Here is an 18,168-nt window from a genome sequence, read left to right on the forward strand (position 1 = left end):
TTGATTTAGTCTTTATTCTCATTTCTAACAATGGGTTAAAATAAAGAGTAATTAGTGTGCGTGTCAGCAAGAACACTATTGTTTTTCCACACACTTACAGTATTTTATTATTGCACTTCTTCCCAATTTTGCCAGTGTAATCACAGATTTGAAATCTGATATGCCTACTTGTGTCTTTGAAAATGAATTATATGAGGCTATGTATTTTTGCAGCCATTCATGGACAGTTTTGAATACATCCTACAAATAAGCATTGGATATTAAATGCTCCAGGCCTCGAATATAATTTTTTATTATTATTGTGCACATGGTAGGTAGAGATGGTAGGTGGACTGACAACCTATAAACGCATCATATTTTGTCTATGTAGAGTAAGATGATGGCAAGGATCTTCAACTAGTAGGCATAAACCAATAGAATATTGATATTTGTTAGATCTTCCTTGAAGGTTGGGTGATTTTGAGAAATGAATTGTTATAACAAGAACATTTTCTAACACCCAGCACTTGGGAAACATAGATCAGGGGTGGCCAACCCTCCTGGAGAGCTAGCAGGATTTTCTTCCAGACCTATTTTAAAGAGATAGTTAACCAAAATTACAAAATACAAAATGTTTGTGTCCTTACCTTGAAATCAGTCTATGGAGAAGGAGACTGCAATCTATGATTTGGTTACCCACTGCCATCAGCCATTAATATGAGTATTTCCTGTGCAGAGCATTGCCACTGACCTTCCCAGTGGCTGAATGAAGTGTCAAACCACCCAAAAAAATATGTTTAAAAAAATATTAGCATACTTTCAATTTCATCACCCAAAAATGGCAAAGTAACAAAGTTGTCGAATTTTGCGTGTTCATTTAATGTTCAAAGCATTCTGAATACAGCTGATCTGTTTTGTTTTTCTCCCACCCTGGTCATAGGCTTAAGCCATGTCAAAATACATAGAATTGCAGGAAATTACCTTTAAAACAGTACATTTTTCCTCAGGGAGGAACCCCAGACCCAATCAAGGCAAAATCTCACTCCGAGCTTCTTTGAAAATTTGGCAGCCCTGCATTTGACAAATAAAAATAATCTCGCTCTTTTGTCCATAACAATCTCATCATGTCAGCTATACCTGCACTGTATCTACAAGCTGTTGGCTAGAGCGCAGGTGACAATACCAAAGTGGGCACACCCGCTATATAACGCACATTTTTTGGTGAGAAAACCATCAGTAGAGTTGAAAATGTGATGGAAACCCATTTCACTTTTTAACCGCAAAAGGTATTTTTATGTGCACTAGGTCATCACGCACAGCCGCATATTGTTTTTTAACATCTGTCGCCAATTGGATGGAAACCTAATTACTGACATGAACATATATTCAGACTTAGGAAATGTATGCCTTTCCTACGCAAGCCTTTCCTACGCACTTATCAGTAGTTGGTTTTCAGACTAACATGCTGACCACACCGCTCGCGTTACGTGCGCGAGTGATGCAAAATAAATGTACACATACATGTTATTCAATCATTGCACACTGCTCGCGCCGTCAACGAGCGTCTGCATAGCCAGGTGCTAAAATAGAACTTGCCTCTATTTGTGACGCTTGACACGCTGCAAGTTCCGCCTCTCCCATCTCCTCATTGGTTTTCAGAATCATACACCCACGTGGGTGAATGAAAGATGAACTGAGGTCCACACTCCAGTCCAGTTGGTGGTGGTAATGCACCTTAAAGTTGGTTGCCAACCGCCATATAAAGTCCAAAGAAGAAGAAGAAGCTTGAAGGAGGAGAGATTACTAGAAACGAACTCGGTTTACCCTTTTATCTGTGGATTAATTGTTGTAGTAGAGGACCTTTTGCATTTCAGATAAAATAACAACCCAATGTTAATATCCCAGGGCAAATTAATTAGCAACAGCAAGCTAACTAGCAAAGTTGCCATAAATGTTTAATGCTTTTCGACCCATCCCCAAATTAATTTAGTTCGTTCAGAGTTTGTTTCGATATTTCAATCTGTGTGTCCTGATCGTATCTGGTGTGGGTGGACAAAATCAACATGCGCGCGATGGCGCCCGGTCTAGTCAGCATGTTACCTTATGCAGGTGCGTAATGGGCTTTGCAGTCGTGGTTCCCTTGCTTGTGCTGAATAAATGTAATTCATCCGCTGAAAACCCTCCCACTTGCTGGCCAACAGATTTCCTTGTGGAGTTTTAATTCAATAGGGTTTTCAGTACATTTATCTAAAGCTATCCCTTTAAATTTGGTGTACTAGAATATATGGAGAGAACGGTTCAGAATATTAGGGATCAATGAAAGAAAGCCATATATGCCTAAATAAATTTAAATTACATTTCAGTCATTTAGCAGACGCTCTTATCCAGAGTATACACACATATTCATCTCCTTTTCAGCACCAGTTGATATAGTTAAAGATACTCTGAACTTCTATATTATTTAGGGTTAGGAAAGTATTTATAAATAATAAAAATTAAAAAAACTGGTTTGGAGTGCCTTTACGCACAACAATCAAATCAAATCAAATTGTATAAATATATTTGTGAATGAAAAATACAGTGGTTTGATTCATCCTGAAAGTTGCCCTATTCAATTGTTCAATCCAATAAATATTAGAAGGTAAGAAAAGTGTACAATAGGGTTGAACAGTAGTCCTATAAATCTACTCTAATATTCCTCACTAACCATGAACTGTGATGATAATGGTTGAGTCGTCATGAACCGTGCTCCAGGTTTAAACTGCTACGTGTGGTCTGCGTTCCATAATGATTCAAATAGGCTACATGTCCCAAATTAATGCACAACTTGTAATACATTAGCCTAATATGATCCACTAGTGATGCTCAGGAACAACCACACGAACATGATGGAGGAAATTAAGTTAAACTAACGATGTAATGGAATGATTCAAAATGCAAGGAAACTAAGACTAAAGTCAGTGACAGTTATGAATGTATGTGGATATAACTGATGGTGGCTACCAACAATGGCAAATATTTAAAGATACAAATTGTTTAAAAAATACAGTGAAAAATCTGGGCATATAATTAAAACATTCTAGAAATCATAAATGAACTCTGTAGGTTTGGCGCTATACTGTCATTTGCGCATGGCTACAGAAATCTATAGCTTGGGTCTCCAATTTCATCCCAAGTTCCATGCCAAGGCCAGCATTTCATACACTTCACTGTGGAAAAGGTGATACAGAATGTTGATATGCTTCAGTTTGCTGCCATATGACTGGTTTCACATTTGTCACAAGTGATCATAAGGTAAAATATATCTAAAACAATTGTAATTTATACTTACAATCCTCTTATCCAAACGACTTACTCATTTACCCAGGTCTTATCAATAGCTCTTATCAATTTGAAAAATTCAGTACATGGAGAATGGTGTTATTTCTATTGGAAAAAATTAAGTAGATGTTCCATTTGGAGCCAACAGGTTGCTCGACCTTATTCATCGTTTCATTGCGTGTAAAGGTGGTGGAATTATGAGGGAATTATGTCAAAGTCAGAATACGGCGTATCTGTACACACACCACCACACCTTCATTTATTTGATCTCCACCCCCAACAAATAGCGGATTAATAGCATGCTATTCTCATGCTTAAGTTCAAGGTCAGAATACGCATAGAGAGAAAAGTTCATAAAAAGGGACTTACTTTCCATTTACGCGTGCTTAACTCTGGTCGGAATCGGCCCCTATGACATTCAGGCAAGCATTAGCATGAGTGGCGCAGTGGTCTAAGGCACTGCATCGCAGTGCTAACTGTGCCACTAGAGATCCTGGTTCGAATCCAGGCTCTGTCACAGCCGGCCGCGACCGGGAGACTCATGGGCGGCGCACAATTGGCCCAGCGTCGTCCAGGGTAGGGGAGGGAATGGCCGGCAGGGATGTAGCTCAGTTGATAGAGCATGGCGTTTGCAACGCCAGGGTTGTGGGTTCGATTCCCACGGGGGGCCAGTATAAAAAAATATGTATTCACTAACTGTAAGTCGCTCTGGATAAGAGTGTCTGCTAAATGACTAAAATGTAAATGTAAATTATAACATATCTACAACCCAAAATGAATGTGAAATGCGCTCAAAACTTATGACATAAGCAATGTATTTAGACTAAGCTTCATCTGGGCTTGATAGCCAGCTACCTAAGCTAACTGCAGGCTAACTAGGTGGAGCATTGCATCATGGGAGACGAAATGCACCCTGGGAATTGTAGAATGCTGTAGATGAGGGCAATGCAGAAGCTTCAAAATGACAAAACTAGGAATCATGCAGTATGACTAACAGAAAGGACAGAACATCACAATGTGTATGAAATCTTACAGTAGTGCATATATACTAACAGCATAATAACTGGTTATAAAGGGGCTGAATTGTCCTTTAACTATGAAAAATGAATTTGAATGAAATATTATCTGGGGCCTCATTTGAGGGCTCATTTAAAACGGATAGTTCCCCAAACGTGTAAAAACTAGTTACATCATTCAAATTCTCTCTGTTGAAATACTATACATTTCAGATGAAAAACAAAAAAAACAAAAAAAAAGAATAAAAGTGACAGAACTCCTTTAAACTGATATTTCCATGATGGTGCAATGTCCAAGCATCCTCTGATAGAACCCCCTATGTGGTGGAGCCCAACATGGGGGGAGAGGTGGGAGAGAGTCCTGTGCCCTGTGTGAGTGTGTGTGTGGGCGGCTAAGGTCAGAGAAAGGGAGAGAACCAGATGTGTGTGTGGGGCTACCGTAACTGAACGGGAGACAGCGAGGTGTGTGTGTGGGACTGTGGTGAGTGTGAGCATTTCGACGAGGTGTTTGTGTGGGGCTGTGGTGAACCTCAGGGAGAGTGTGAGGTTTGTGTATGGGGCTGTGGTGACGACGAGATGTGTCTGTGGGACTTTGCTGAAAGTGAGGGAGAGTATAAAATGTGTGTGTGGGGCTTTGGTGAGGGTGAGAGAAAGGATCAGGTGTATGGGGACAAGGTTTGTGTGTGGGGCTATGATGACCACGAGGTGTGTGTGTGTGGCTGTGGTGAGCACGAGGAGTGTGCGTGGGGCTGTGATGAGAGTGAGGTGTGTGAGGATGAGACGTGTGCGTGGGGCTGTGATGAGAGTTAGGTGTGTGAGGATGAGACGTGTGTGTGGGGCTATGATGTAGATGAGGTGTGTGTGTGGGGCTTTGATGGGGGTGATGTGTGTGTGTGGGGTTATGCTGTAGATGAGGTGTGTGTGTGGGGCTGTGTTGAGCCAGAGGGTGTAAGTGGGGGTGATAGCATGGGGAGGGAGCTGGAGCATGATGTCAGCAGAAGTACTCGTTGGGCTGTCCCTCTATCTTAGCTGTGGCCTCTGAGTCCAGACTGGAACGGGCAGACAGCAGTCGGTTGGACTCCTCAGGTTTGAGTCTGGTCAGGTACTCACCCTCCAACCCTTTAGCCTTGGTCCCGGGGGACAGCGTCTCAAAAGTCACGTATGAATCCTGGATGTCCTTGGACTTCTTGCCCCACATCTTCTGGATGCGCCTCTTGAGTGCGCCACAGCACACGATGACGGTGAGCGGCACGGCGATGACGCACGCCACCGTGATCACGATGACGTTGATGAGCTTCTGGGTGCCGGCGGCACTGGCCGCCTCGTCGGTGGAGAAGATGACGCACTGCTCCTTCTTGGGGATCAGGCCCCGGACGCACACGCAAGCAATGTACTTGGTCTTGGGCACCAGGCCCTCGATGAAGACGCGATTCTGGCCCGCTGCCACATTGATCTTGCGCATATCCCGCTCGCCGAAGACAGCGTAGAGCACGCTGAAGGCTGTAGTGTTCTTGGCCTTGGGTGCCCGCCAGTTCAGGGTGATGGTGTTCTCTGTGTCGCCCAACACCTTGACCGAGCGAACTATCCGGTCTGGGTCATACTGGGCCTGGGCCAGGTTGCTCAGGTTGGTTTTCTCCAGCTCCAGGAGTCCGTCTGGACTAGGCAAAGTAGCTGGTCCAGGGGTGGCTCTATCTGCCACTCTCCCCATACCCTCAGGCACAGGGCTGGAGTCCACCACAACAAGTGGGGGTGGAGGGCTGGGGGTGGGAACCCCTAACCTAGCCACCAGTTTCTCCTGGTATGCTGCTTTCCCTATCCCGTTGGGTTTCTTGACTTTGTTTTTTTTTACGGCAGCAGCAGCAACCACGCTGGTTTGGTTGTTGTTGTTGTCAGGTTTCGGGGGTGCTTCGGAGATGACTAGGGAGATGACGGCCTCGGCGTTGCCGGCGTAGTTATTGGCCTTGCAGACATACTTCCCTGAGTCGCGGTAGGACACGGCCGGGACACTGAGGATGGACCAGATGATGCCTTCCTTGGAGTTCTCCTGCTGGACTGTAGCACCAGAGAAGTGACATGGACACACTATTAGTCAGAGTACAACATTTAAATAAAATAATACAAAAAGTCATACAAAGAGAGAGATTCCCATTGAAAATGTTTTTTAGTCCAGGAACATCCTTAATCAGTGTCCAGAAAACTGGCCACCAATATCTAAAATGTCCAATAATTTACTTTTCTGGAATTAATCACGTCCTTTACATTAAAAGTTGGTTGACACACTTTCATTCAGTGTGCCCTGTAGCGTTAATACATTGGTAATTAAACAGAGAGCTAGAGCTATATCCTTGGTGGCCGTAGGACATCTGTGGGGCCACCAAAGATATAGGCCTAGCTCTCTGTTTAATTACCAATGTATTAACGCTACAGGGCAGACTGAATGAAAGTGTGTCAACCACCCGACGCACGCGCGGAAACACACACACACAAAGTGGGCTCTATTCAATCGGTATTGTAGACAATCAGCGTTACACCGTGACTGAAATTTAAAGGCAATGTTCCCGTGTTAGTGGAGACTGCATTCATGGTAAACGCTGCATATGTCGGCTCAATTGGAAAACACGTTTAAGATTTATATTGCGCAATCTGTAACGCAGTGATAGAGATTGAATTGAGCCCAGAGAAAGAGAAGCACACACACACACATGCACTCACACACACGTACACACATCCCTTGCTGTCTTACCAGTCCCGTTCAGGGCTTTCCCATCCGCCCTCCGCCAGGCCAGATCCGGACTGGGAATGCCGATGGTCCCGCAGCGCAGCAGCACATTGTTTCCCAAGGTGCTGCGGACTCGCGCCACTGCTGTGTGAATGCGCGGCGCCTGGCACCTCCGCAGCTCAGCGTCGCTGAACAGAACACCTGACAGGCTCTCGGGTGCGGAGCAGCGGAGGCGCGTGTCAATGAATGCCACGGAGAGAGTTGGCGACTTCTGGAACTGGATCAGGTCATACAGGCGGCAGTCACACACCCAGGGATTGTCATGGAGGCCTGTATGGTTGAAGTTCAACTCATCATTCACATGGCAGAATACAATTGAACTTTGAATTCTGTGATGAAGAAAATAAAAAAGGATGCTAATGGGGGTTGGTGAGGTCAGAGAAGAGGGGAAAACATAAGAGTTACAGAAGATAGCCCTATTTGGTACAAGACCAAGTCCATATTATGGCAAGAACAGCTCAAATAATCAAAGAAAAACAACTGTCCATCATTACTTTAAGACATGATGGTCAGGCAGTCCGGAAAATGTGAAGATCTTTCAAAGTTTCTTCAAGTGCAGTCGCAAAAAACATAAATTGTGAGAATTGAGCCGAAGAAGATGGCAGCCGCTTTACAGCCCTCTAACCAATTGTACTATTATGTGTTTTTTTGCGTTATTTGTAATTTATTCTGTACCTAATGTTTCTGCCACCGTCTCTTATGACCAAAAAGAGCTTCTGGATATCAGGACAGCGATAGGACGCAAAGGATATCCTGCAGACAGCCGACAAGGCCCAAATCCCCGTCATTCGCATGAGAAAGAGACTGAGATATCGTGGAAGTAGGTCGGGGTGCCTTGTAAGGCGAGCAAGTAAACTGCCTCTTCCACCAATCCTATTAGCCAATGTTCAATCATTTGAAAATAAATTAGACGACCTAAGATTACGGTTATCCTACCAATGGGACATTAAAAACTGTAATATCTTATGTTTCATAGAGTCGTGGCTGAATGACGACATGGATAACATACAGCTGGCGGGATATACGCTACATCGGCAGGATAGAACGGCTGACTCTGGTAAGACAAGGGGTGGTGGTCTGTGTATATTTGTAAACAACAGCTGGTGCATAAAATCCAATACTAAGGAAGTCTCGAGGTTTTGCTCGCCTGAGGTAGAGTATCTCATGATAAGCTGTAGACCACACTATTTACCAAGAGTTTTCATCTATATTTTTTGGAGCTGTCTATTTACCACCCCAAACCAAAGCAGGCACTAAGATTGCACTCAATGAGCTGTATAAGGCCATAAGTAAACAGGAAAACGCTCATCCAGAGGCAGCGCTCATAGTGGCCGGGGACTTTAATGCCGGGAAACTTAAATCCGTTCTACCTAATTTCTAAAAGCATGTTAAATGTGCAACCAGAGGGAAAGAAACTCTAGACCACCTTTACTCCACACACAGAGACGCGTACAAAGCTCTCCCTCGCCCTCCATTTGGCAAATCTGACCATAACTCTATCCTCCTGATTCCTGCTTATAAGAAGAAACTAAAGCAGGAAGCACCAGTGACTCGGTTAATAAGGAAGTGGTCAGATGACACAGATGCTAAGCTACAGGACAGTTTTGCTAGCACAGACTGAAATAAGTTCTGGGATTCTTAAGATAGCATTGAGGAGTACACCACATCAGTCACTGGCTTCATCAATAAGCGCATCGATGACGTCGTCCCAACAGTGACCGTACGTACATACCCCAATCAGAAGCCATGGATTACAGGCAACATCCGCACTGAGCTAAAGGGTAGAGCTGCCGCCTTCAAGGAGCGGGACTCTAACCCGGACGCTTATAAGAAATCCCGCTATGCCCTCCGAAGAGCCATCAAACAGGCAAACAGTCAATACAGGACTAAGATTGAATCGTACTACACCGGCTCTGTCGCTCGTCAGATGTGGCAGGACTTGAAAACTATTACAGACCACAAAGGGAAGCACAGCCGCGAGCTGCCAAGTGACACAAGCCTACCAGACGAGCTAAATCACTTCTATGCTCGCTTCGAGGCAAGCAACACTGAAGCATGGATGAGAGCTGACCAACTGGCAAGTGTCTTCACTGACATTTTCAACATGTCCCTGACTGAGTCTGTAATACCAATATGTTTCAAGCAGACCACCATAGTCCCTGTGCCAAAGAACACTAAGATAACCTGCCTAAATGACTACTGACCCGTAGCACTCACGTCTGTAGCCACGAAGTGCTTTGAAAGGCTGGTCATGGCTCACATAAACACCATTATCCCAGAAACCCTAGACCCACTCCAATTTGCATACCGCCCCAACAGATCCACAGATGACGCAATCTCTGTTGCACTCCACACTGCCCTTTCCCACCTGGACAAGAGGAGCACCTACAGTGGGGAGAACAAGTATTTGATACACTGCCGATTTTGCAGGTTTTCCTACTTACAAAGCATGTAGAGGTCTGTAATTTTTATCATAGGTACACTTCAACTGTGAGAGACGGAATCTAAAACAAAAATCCAGAAAATCACATTATATGATTTTTAAGTAATTAATTTGCATTTTATTGCATGACATAAGTATTTGATACATCAGAAAAGCAGAACTTAATATTTGGTACAGAAACCTTTGTTTGCAATTACAGAGATCATACGTTTCCTGTAGGTCTTGACCAGGTTTGCACACACTGCAGCAGGGATTTTGGCCCACTCCTCCATACAGACCTTCTCCAGATCCTTCAGGTTTCGGGGCTGTCGCTGGGCAATACAGACTTTCAGCTCCCTCCAAAGATATTCTATTGGGTTCAGGTCTGGAGACTGGCTAGGCCACTCCAGGACCTTGAGATACTTCTTACGGAGCCACTCCTTAGTTGCCCTGGCTGTGTGTTTCGGGTCGTTGTCATGCTGGAAGACCCAGCCACGACCCATCTTCAATGCTCTTACTGAGGGAAGGAGGTTGTTGGCCAAGATCTCGCGATACATGGCCCCATCCATCCTCGCCTCAATACGGTGCAGTCGTCCTGTCCCCTTTGCAGAAAAGCATCTCCAAAGAATGATGTTTCCACCTCCATGCTTCACTGTTGGGATGGTGTTCTTGGGGTTGTACTCATCCTTCTTCTTCCTCTTAACACGGTGAGTGGAGTTTAGACCAAAAAGCTCTATTTTTGTCTCATCAGACCTCATTCTCCCATTCCTCCTCTGGATCATCCAGATGGTCATTGGCAAACTTCAGACGGGCCTGGACATGCGCTGGTTTGAGCAGGGGGACCTTGCGTGCGCTGCAGGATTTTAATCCATGACGGCGTAGTGTGTTACTAATGGTTTTCTTTGAGACTGTGGTCCCAGCTCTCTTCAGGTCATTGACCAGGTCCTGCTGTGTAGTTCTGGGCTGATCCCTCACCTTCCTCATGATCATTGATGCCCCACAAGGTGAGATCTTGCATGGAGCCCCAGACCGAGGGTGATTGACCGTCATCTTGAACTTCTTCCATTTTCTAATAATTGCGCCAACAGTTGTTGCCTCACCAAGCTGCTTGCCTATTGTCCTGTAGCCCATCCCAGCCTTGTGCAGGTCTACAATTTTATCCCTGATGTCCTTATACAGCTCTCTGGTCTTGGCCATTGTGGAGAGGTTGGAGTCTGTTTGATTGAGTGTGTGGACAGATGTCTTTTATAGAGGTAAAGAGTTCAAACAGGTGCAGTTAATACAGGTAATGAGTGGAGAACAGGAGGGCTTCTTAAAGAAAAACTAACAGGTCTGTGAGAGCCAGTATTCTTACTGGTTGGTAGGTGATCAAATACTTATGTCATGCAATAAAATGCAAATGAATTACTTAAAAATCATACAATGTGATTTTCTGGATTTTTGTTTTAGATTCCGTCTCTCACAGTTGAAGTGTACCTATGATAAAAATTACAGACCTCTACATGCTTTGTAAGTAGGAAAACCTGCGAAATCGGCAGTGTATCAAATACTTGTTCTCCCCACTGTATATATATAAGTATTGAATTTGGCCTTAACGCTATAGAAACGGATTGAATAACAGATACATGGAAAAACAAATAGTCCAACAATTCATCAAAAGGAAGTGTCAGTCCAATATCTGAGCGATATAAGAAAGCTCTGAATATAATTTTTTTTACAGTGGAATGATCTGTACACTTTTGACGTGGAAATGCTCTATTCACTTCCATTCATTTTTCAGCCCGGTACCGGGTTACCTTCAAACGAGTCCCGTGACACTTGTGAGGGTAATAGAGCAAAAATGGAGAACACCATCGTGTTTGTGAGAGTCAACTTTTTCCATTGAGGGGGTCATATTATTGTGTAGCCCAAACTGTTCGGACGCTACAGACAGAATTTGGCACAAAGGCTGTTCCGACTTCAGACAAGTCCTGTGACGCTTGTAGGGGTCGTAAAGCCGTTCGAACAGACGTTTTCGTGAGAAGACCAATTTTCGGGACGTTTCTTGGTCTGACAAACACAGCTGTATCTCTGCCACCTTCTACCGCAGATGTGTAAGGACGACATCGGTGGATGCGGTGGATTGAGCGGCAGCCCATGCAAAAACAGATATCTGTAGCTGAAACAGACGGATTTTGATGGGAATATTTATATTATGCTAATTTGATACTATAATAATATAATATATGCCATTTAGCAGACACTTTTATCCAAAGCGACTTACAGACATAGAGTTCCACACTGGCGCGGACATCAACTCTAATTTCTCCGCAGGAGGCCTTTTGCCTTTTGGTAGGCCGTCATTGTAAATAAGAATTTGTTCTTAACTGACTTGCCTAGATAAATAAAGGTTAAATAAAAAAATAAAAAAAATAAGGGCCTTTAGCAAAGCATTCGCAGTTCAACTCTTCCTCAAGTCCTTGCAACAGTTGTTTTACAGCAGTTTTTGTGAATAAAATGTTCAATATATTTCCTTGTGTGTTGTGTGCTTATTATTTTCTTATTGATATGTACTAGGCTATTTTGAGACCTTAAGGAGCATCAGGTACTGCTGTAATGTCTACCAATGATATGTCCATCTTTTTGTAAGAAATTACACTTGTCAATCAAAACATTTATAGTACAGTTGAAGTCGAAAGTTTACATACACCTTAGCCAAATACATTTAAACTCAGTTTTCCACAATTCCTGACATTTAATCCTAGTAGATATTCCCTGTCTTATGTCAGTTAGGATCACCACTTTATTTTAAGAATGTGAAATGTCAGAATAATAGTAGAGAGAATGATTTATTTAAGCTTTTATTTCTTTCATCACATTCCCAGTGGGTCAGAGGTTTACATACACTCAATTAGAATTTGGTAGCATTGCCTTTCAATTGTTTAACTTGGTTCAAACGTTCCGGATAGCCTTCCACAAGCTTCCCACAATAAGTTGGGTGAATTTTGGCCCATTCCTCCTGACAGAGCTGGTGTAACTGAGTCAGGTTTGTAGGCCTCCTTGCTCGCACACGCTTTTTCAGTTCTCCCCACAAATTTTCAATAGGATTGAGGTCAGGGCTTTATGATGGCCACTCCAATACCTTGACTTTGTTGTCCTTAAGCCATTTTGCCACAACTTTGGAAGTATGCTTGGGGTCATTGTCCATTTGGAAGACCATTTGCGACCAAGCTTTAACTTCCTGACTGATGTCTTGAGATGTTGCATCAATATATCCACATCATTTTCCTTCTTCATGATGCCATCTATTTTGTGAATTTCATCAGTCCCTCCTGCAGCAAAGCACCCCCACAGCATGATGCTGCCACCCCAGTGCTTCACGGCTGGGATGGTGTTCTTCGGCTTGCAAGCCCCCCTTTTTCCTCCAAACATAACGATGGTCATTATGGCTAAACAGTTCTATTTTTGTTTCATCAGACCAGAAGACATTTCTCAAAAAAGTACAATCTTTGTCCCCATGTGCAGTTGCAAACCGTAGTCTGGCTTTTTTATGCCGGTTTTGGAGCAGTGGCTTCTTCCTTGCTGAGCGGCCTTTCAGGTTATGTCGATATAGGACTTGTTTTACTGTGGATATAGATACTTTTGTACCTGTTTCCTCCAACAACTTCATAAGGTCCTTTGCTGTTGTTCTGGGATTGATTTGCACTTGTCGCACCAAAGTACGTTCATCTCTAGGAGACAGAACGCGTCTCCTTCCTGAGCGGTATGACGGCTGCGTGGTCCCATGGTGTTTATACTTGCGTACAGATGAACGTGGTACCTTCAGGCTTTTGGAAATTGCTCCCAAAGGATGAACCAGTCTGCAATTCTTTTTCTGAGGTCTTGGCTGATTTCTTTTGATTTTCTCATGATGTCAAGCAAAGAGGCATTGAGTTTGAAGGTATGCCTTGAAATACATCCACAGGTACTCCTCCAATTGACTCAAATGATGTCAATTAGCCTATCATAAGCTTCTAAAGCCATGACATCATTCTTTGGAATTTTCCAAGCTGTTTAAAGGCACAGTCAACTTAGTGTATGTAAACTTCTGACCCACTGGAATTGTGATACAGTGAATTATAAGTGAAATAATCGGTCTGTAAACAATTGTTGGAAAAATTACTTGTGTCATGCACAAAGTAGATGTCCTAACCGACTTGCCAAAACTATAGTTTGTTAACAAGACATTTGTGGAGTGGTTGAAAAACAAGTTTTAATGACTCCAACCTAAGTGTATGTAAACTTCCGACTTCAACTGTATTCATTAATAGGCCTCACTTTACATTAGGCCACGCAGAAAGACTTAACTAATTATTAGTAAATGGTTTATAAGGACCTATATTAAACGTCTTATGAATGATCTTATTAATCATTATTAACCTAAGGTTGATGTCTGCGCCCACACATTCATAAACAACTTTTAAAGTATTTAATAATACTAACATTTACAGATGGGGGATTAATGATAAGTAAATGATGTATAAACTAATTACTAATCCATTATAAATGCTTTATTACAAGGTGTTATTATAAAGTGCTAGGACACTGATGTGTTGTGGTTTTATATTAGAGCTGCCTTCTAGCCACATTTCACTTGTAAATTAGATTGTATCTCAATGGTACATGTGATCACCTGTTTAATTAGGTTAGATAAATAGAAGGAAAAATAAAGGTAAAAATCGCTCTGCCTTACCAAGTATCATTTTGGAGCTATCTGGGCCATGCGCGGATTTAACCGTTAGCCAGGTGGCTAGCACCTCAGCAGGGACAGTCAGAATGTTGTTGCTGGATAGATCCAGGTAGGTCAGGTTTTTTATATAAATTGTGGCGTCTGCGGGAACTGAGGTCAACTGATTGTTGTGCAAGTCCAGCAGCTTGAGGCTGGACATATCCATAAGAGACTCCCAGGGGAACGCGGTGAGGGCATTCCCGTCCAGTCGCAGCTCCTCCAGATCTAGCAGCCCACGGAAACTGTCCGGGTTGAGAGCGGACAGCACGTTGAAGGACATCCAGAGGAACTCCAGATTGGGGAGGTAGTTAAAGGCTTCACTCGGGATCCGCTGGATGGCAGTTTTCTCGATTCGCAGCTTGGACGTGTCCACAGGGAAACTGGCAGGCACAAGGGAGATCTCGGGGTCGTTGCAAATGACACTCCTGAGGAAACATAATGGGATGTGTTTAACCTAGGCTTATGTTATTTCAATTCAAATGTGTGAGGAAAGAAATACACACTTATTATTATTTGAACTGTCTTTTTGTAAAAAATTAATGATTGGTATGAATCATTTATGTTAAATGCTAAATTGGGTTTTCATATAAATGAATTCATATTGGCTAAATGTCAATTAATATTATAATTACTTGCATCATAACTATAGTCAATCAATAACACTCTCATGAAAAACTCAACTCAGAGAGATTATGAAGAGATGGAGAGTTGGTCGACATGCCATTGCAAGATAATCCTATATTAAATAAAATTGGACATCATGCACTCCCCTAATTGACTTTGTCCATGTCCTGATTTCACAGTGTGCGGCAAACGTCTGTAATCATGCGAGAAAATGATCTTCAATTAAAGGGAATGCGTATGCACATGAGTGCACAAACAAATAAAATGTGCGCATAAAGCGATCATTTGGTTGGCTTTGTCATTCATTTCTTCTACTCACCTGGCCTTAGATCCATCACTTAGGTTGTGAAAAAAACAGCTGCACTGCGACGGGCACGCACTCACTGAGGAGGGAAGCGCACCTGTCCCCAGGTAAAGTCCCAGGATGAACACGAGGAACATTTTGGGCCACATTTATCTTCAGACTGCACAGCGAGCCTGCATGCATCCAGTCAGCGCCCACTGAAGCCAAACAGACCTGAGTATCTCATTTACCGGAGTATCATCCGTATGGCTTTGTCCCACCGCTTCGCTGTCCCATAGTGATCAGACTGCTATGAGTCCCAAGATAAAAAGGATAGACAAGGATTAGCGAAATGACTGTAGTTCTTTTCATCTGGATGCGTATTGCATCCCGTAATCCGCAGAGATGTCCCTATTTATTATCACAGAAAATACTTCCGAAATAGTCATAATCCACTGTGATGTTGTTTGGCTTTTTTCCTCCCCCACAAATTCAGTTTGTTCATTTAAGCCCTGTCGTGACTGGTAATCTGTTGGTGGGCTGCATTGGTTTTGCCACAAGGTGGCCCATATACAGCACAGATGCCGGATCCAACCGGACTGCTGTTGTCAGCTGTGCTCTCCAGAGATTCACTGCATTCATTTTCACATGTGCATTCAGGAAATGTCCTTTGGTATGTGAAGTCCTACTCAATGACCCATTCAGTATTTCAGTCACAGTAACTTAAATTAACTATGTTAGACTAAAAGCTCACAAACATGCAATGTTTATATGTGGGTAAAAGTAACACTGCAAGGAAAGGATGGAAGAAAAGAGAATCTGAAAATATTTTAAAAGTGCATTTTGCATTTCAGTAAGCAAATTTCCATCTATTATGCCAATTCTATCAATTTCCCACATCTTCACTTTAGAAGATCAATGATTTGTCTATTGACAAAGGAAACAGAGATTTGTCTTTTTGCTTTATCCCAACTCCCCCAAGGCAAACACAAACACACACGCGCAGAGAGGTTGGAGCAAGAGTCAAATGCAGTGCAGCACCCCTGGAGCAGTTTAGGGGTTAAATTACTTGTTCAATGGCACAATGACAGAATACGGTGACTAGGACACTGATGTCAGCAATTCTCCGGTTGGCGACCCACTCCCCACCAGATGTTTCCTGTCAGAGCCTGGCTATAGTAGTTATGATGACCCACTCAGAACCTCGCAATAAGGTTTTCATTTGCACAGTGACAATAGATATCACTTTTCTGTGCGCACCAAAAAAGATGAATCAGTGAAAACTCCACTGTACTTGCAATTTGCAGGTGCTACACATTTGGTAGTGGATGAGGTGAACTTCCCTACAAACAGTACCTGTAGCTCAGTTGGTAGAGCATGGCACTTGCAACGCCAGGGTTGTGGGTTCGATTCCCACGGGGGACCAGTATGAAAAAATGTAAGCACTCACTAACTGTAAGTCGCTCTGGATAAGAGTGTCTGCTAAATGACTAAAACATAACTATAAACAATGCAAAGCAGTTTGAACACCTGGAAAAGTGCTACATAAATCCAGTTATCCATTATATGTATTGCCCATTTATCTGTAAAAAAGTATAATGTCCTACAGAACTTGAAAAAGAAAGTGAACACAGCTACTTCACCAGTCTGCTTGAGGCCATAATTTTAAATGGCACTTCAAATGTTGCCCTCACTAACCTATTTGGACGTAATCCCACAGTCTTGGGAAAATTGCACGGGGAAACCAATTGTTATGCAAGGTCTGTAAATACCACATGTATTGAATCTTGGTAACTGTCCCCAGTATTGCCGACAATGGTGCCAAGATGTAAAAAATAGTTGCAAAATAAATTTGGTATTAGTAGCTGAGTGAAATCTGCCAAGTCTTAAGACGTGGCAAATCTTATCATAACTCCATCCTCCTGATTCCTGCTTACAAGCAAAAACTAAAGCAGGAAGCACCAGTGACTCGGTCACTAAAGAAGCGGTCAGATGACGCAGATGCTAAGCTACAGGACTGTTTTGCTAGCACAGACTGGAATATGTTTTGGGATTCTTCCGATGGCATTGAGGAGTACACATCAGTCACTGGCTTCATCAATAAGTGCATCGATGACGTCGTCCCCACAGTGACCGTACGTACGTACCCCAACCAGAAGCCATGGATTACAGGCAACATCCGCACTGAGCTAAAGGGTAGAGCTGCCGCTTTCAAGGAGCGGGACTTTAACCCTGACGCTTTTAAGAAATCTTGCAATGTCCTCCGACGAACCATCAAACAGGCAAAGCCTTCAATACAGGACTAAGATTGAATCGTACTACATCGGCTCCGATGCTCATCGGATGTGGCAGGGCTTACAAACTATTACAGACTACAAAGGGAAGCACTGCCGCGAGCTGCCCAGTGACACGAGCATACCAGACGAGCTAAATTACTTATATTCTCGCTTCAAGGCAAGCAACACTGAAGCATGCATGAGAGCATCAGCTTTTCCGGACGGTGTGTGATCACCAACATGTTTCAAGCAGACCACCATAGTCCCTGTGCCCAAGAACACTAAGGTAACCTGCTTAAATGACTACCGACCCGTAGCACTCACGTCTGTAGCCATGAAGTGCTTTGAAAGGCTGGTCATGGCTCACATCAACACCGTTATCCCAGAAACCCTAGACCCACTCCAATTTGCATACCGCCCCAACAGATCCACAGATGACGCAATCTCTGTAGCACTCCACACTGCCCTTTCCCACCTGGACAAGAGGAACACCTATGTGAGAATGATATTCATTGACTACAGCTCAGCGTTCAACACCATAGTGCCCTCAAAGCTCATCACTAAGCTAAGGACCCCCACTAAGGTTGCCGACGACACAACAGTGGTAGGCCTGATCACCGACAATGATGAGACAGCCTATAGGGAGGAGGTCAGAGACCTGGCCGTGTGGTGCCAGGATAACAACCTCTCCTTCAATATGATCAAGACAAAGAAGATGATT

The 18,168-nt window shown here is 43.4% G+C and overlaps 1 protein-coding gene across 1 annotated transcript; it reads right to left on the reverse strand.

The window, feature by feature from the left end:
* Positions 1 to 3,982: 3,982 nt before the first annotated feature.
* On the reverse strand, positions 3,983 to 15,529 carry LOC121553417 (leucine-rich repeat, immunoglobulin-like domain and transmembrane domain-containing protein 1). Its single transcript, XM_045211422.1, has 4 exons — positions 15,208 to 15,529; positions 14,229 to 14,689; positions 7,060 to 7,365; positions 3,983 to 6,368 (listed from the first exon to the last, which is right to left on the reverse strand). Exons 1-4 carry the CDS (start codon positions 15,339 to 15,341, stop codon positions 5,308 to 5,310), a joined length of 1,962 nt encoding a protein of 653 aa, XP_045067357.1. The 5' UTR covers positions 15,342 to 15,529; the 3' UTR covers positions 3,983 to 5,307.
* Positions 15,530 to 18,168: the final 2,639 nt, after the last annotated feature.

Source organism: Coregonus clupeaformis, chromosome 37 (genome assembly GCF_020615455.1).
Source record: "Coregonus clupeaformis isolate EN_2021a chromosome 37, ASM2061545v1, whole genome shotgun sequence".
Lineage (NCBI taxonomy): Eukaryota > Metazoa > Chordata > Actinopteri > Salmoniformes > Salmonidae > Coregonus > Coregonus clupeaformis.

Coding starts and splice junctions, on each gene's coding strand:
- LOC121553417 (XM_045211422.1), bottom strand. CDS start 15,341: ATGTGGCCCAAAATGTTCCTCGTGTTCATCCTGGGACTTTACCTGGGG. Junction 14,690..15,207: donor AGTGATGGATCTAAGGCCAG/GTGAGTAGAAGA, acceptor ATGTTTCCTCAG/GAGTGTCATTTGCAACGACC. Junction 6,369..7,059: donor GAAAGCCCTGAACGGGACTG/GTAAGACAGCAA, acceptor CTGGTGCTACAG/TCCAGCAGGAGAACTCCAAG.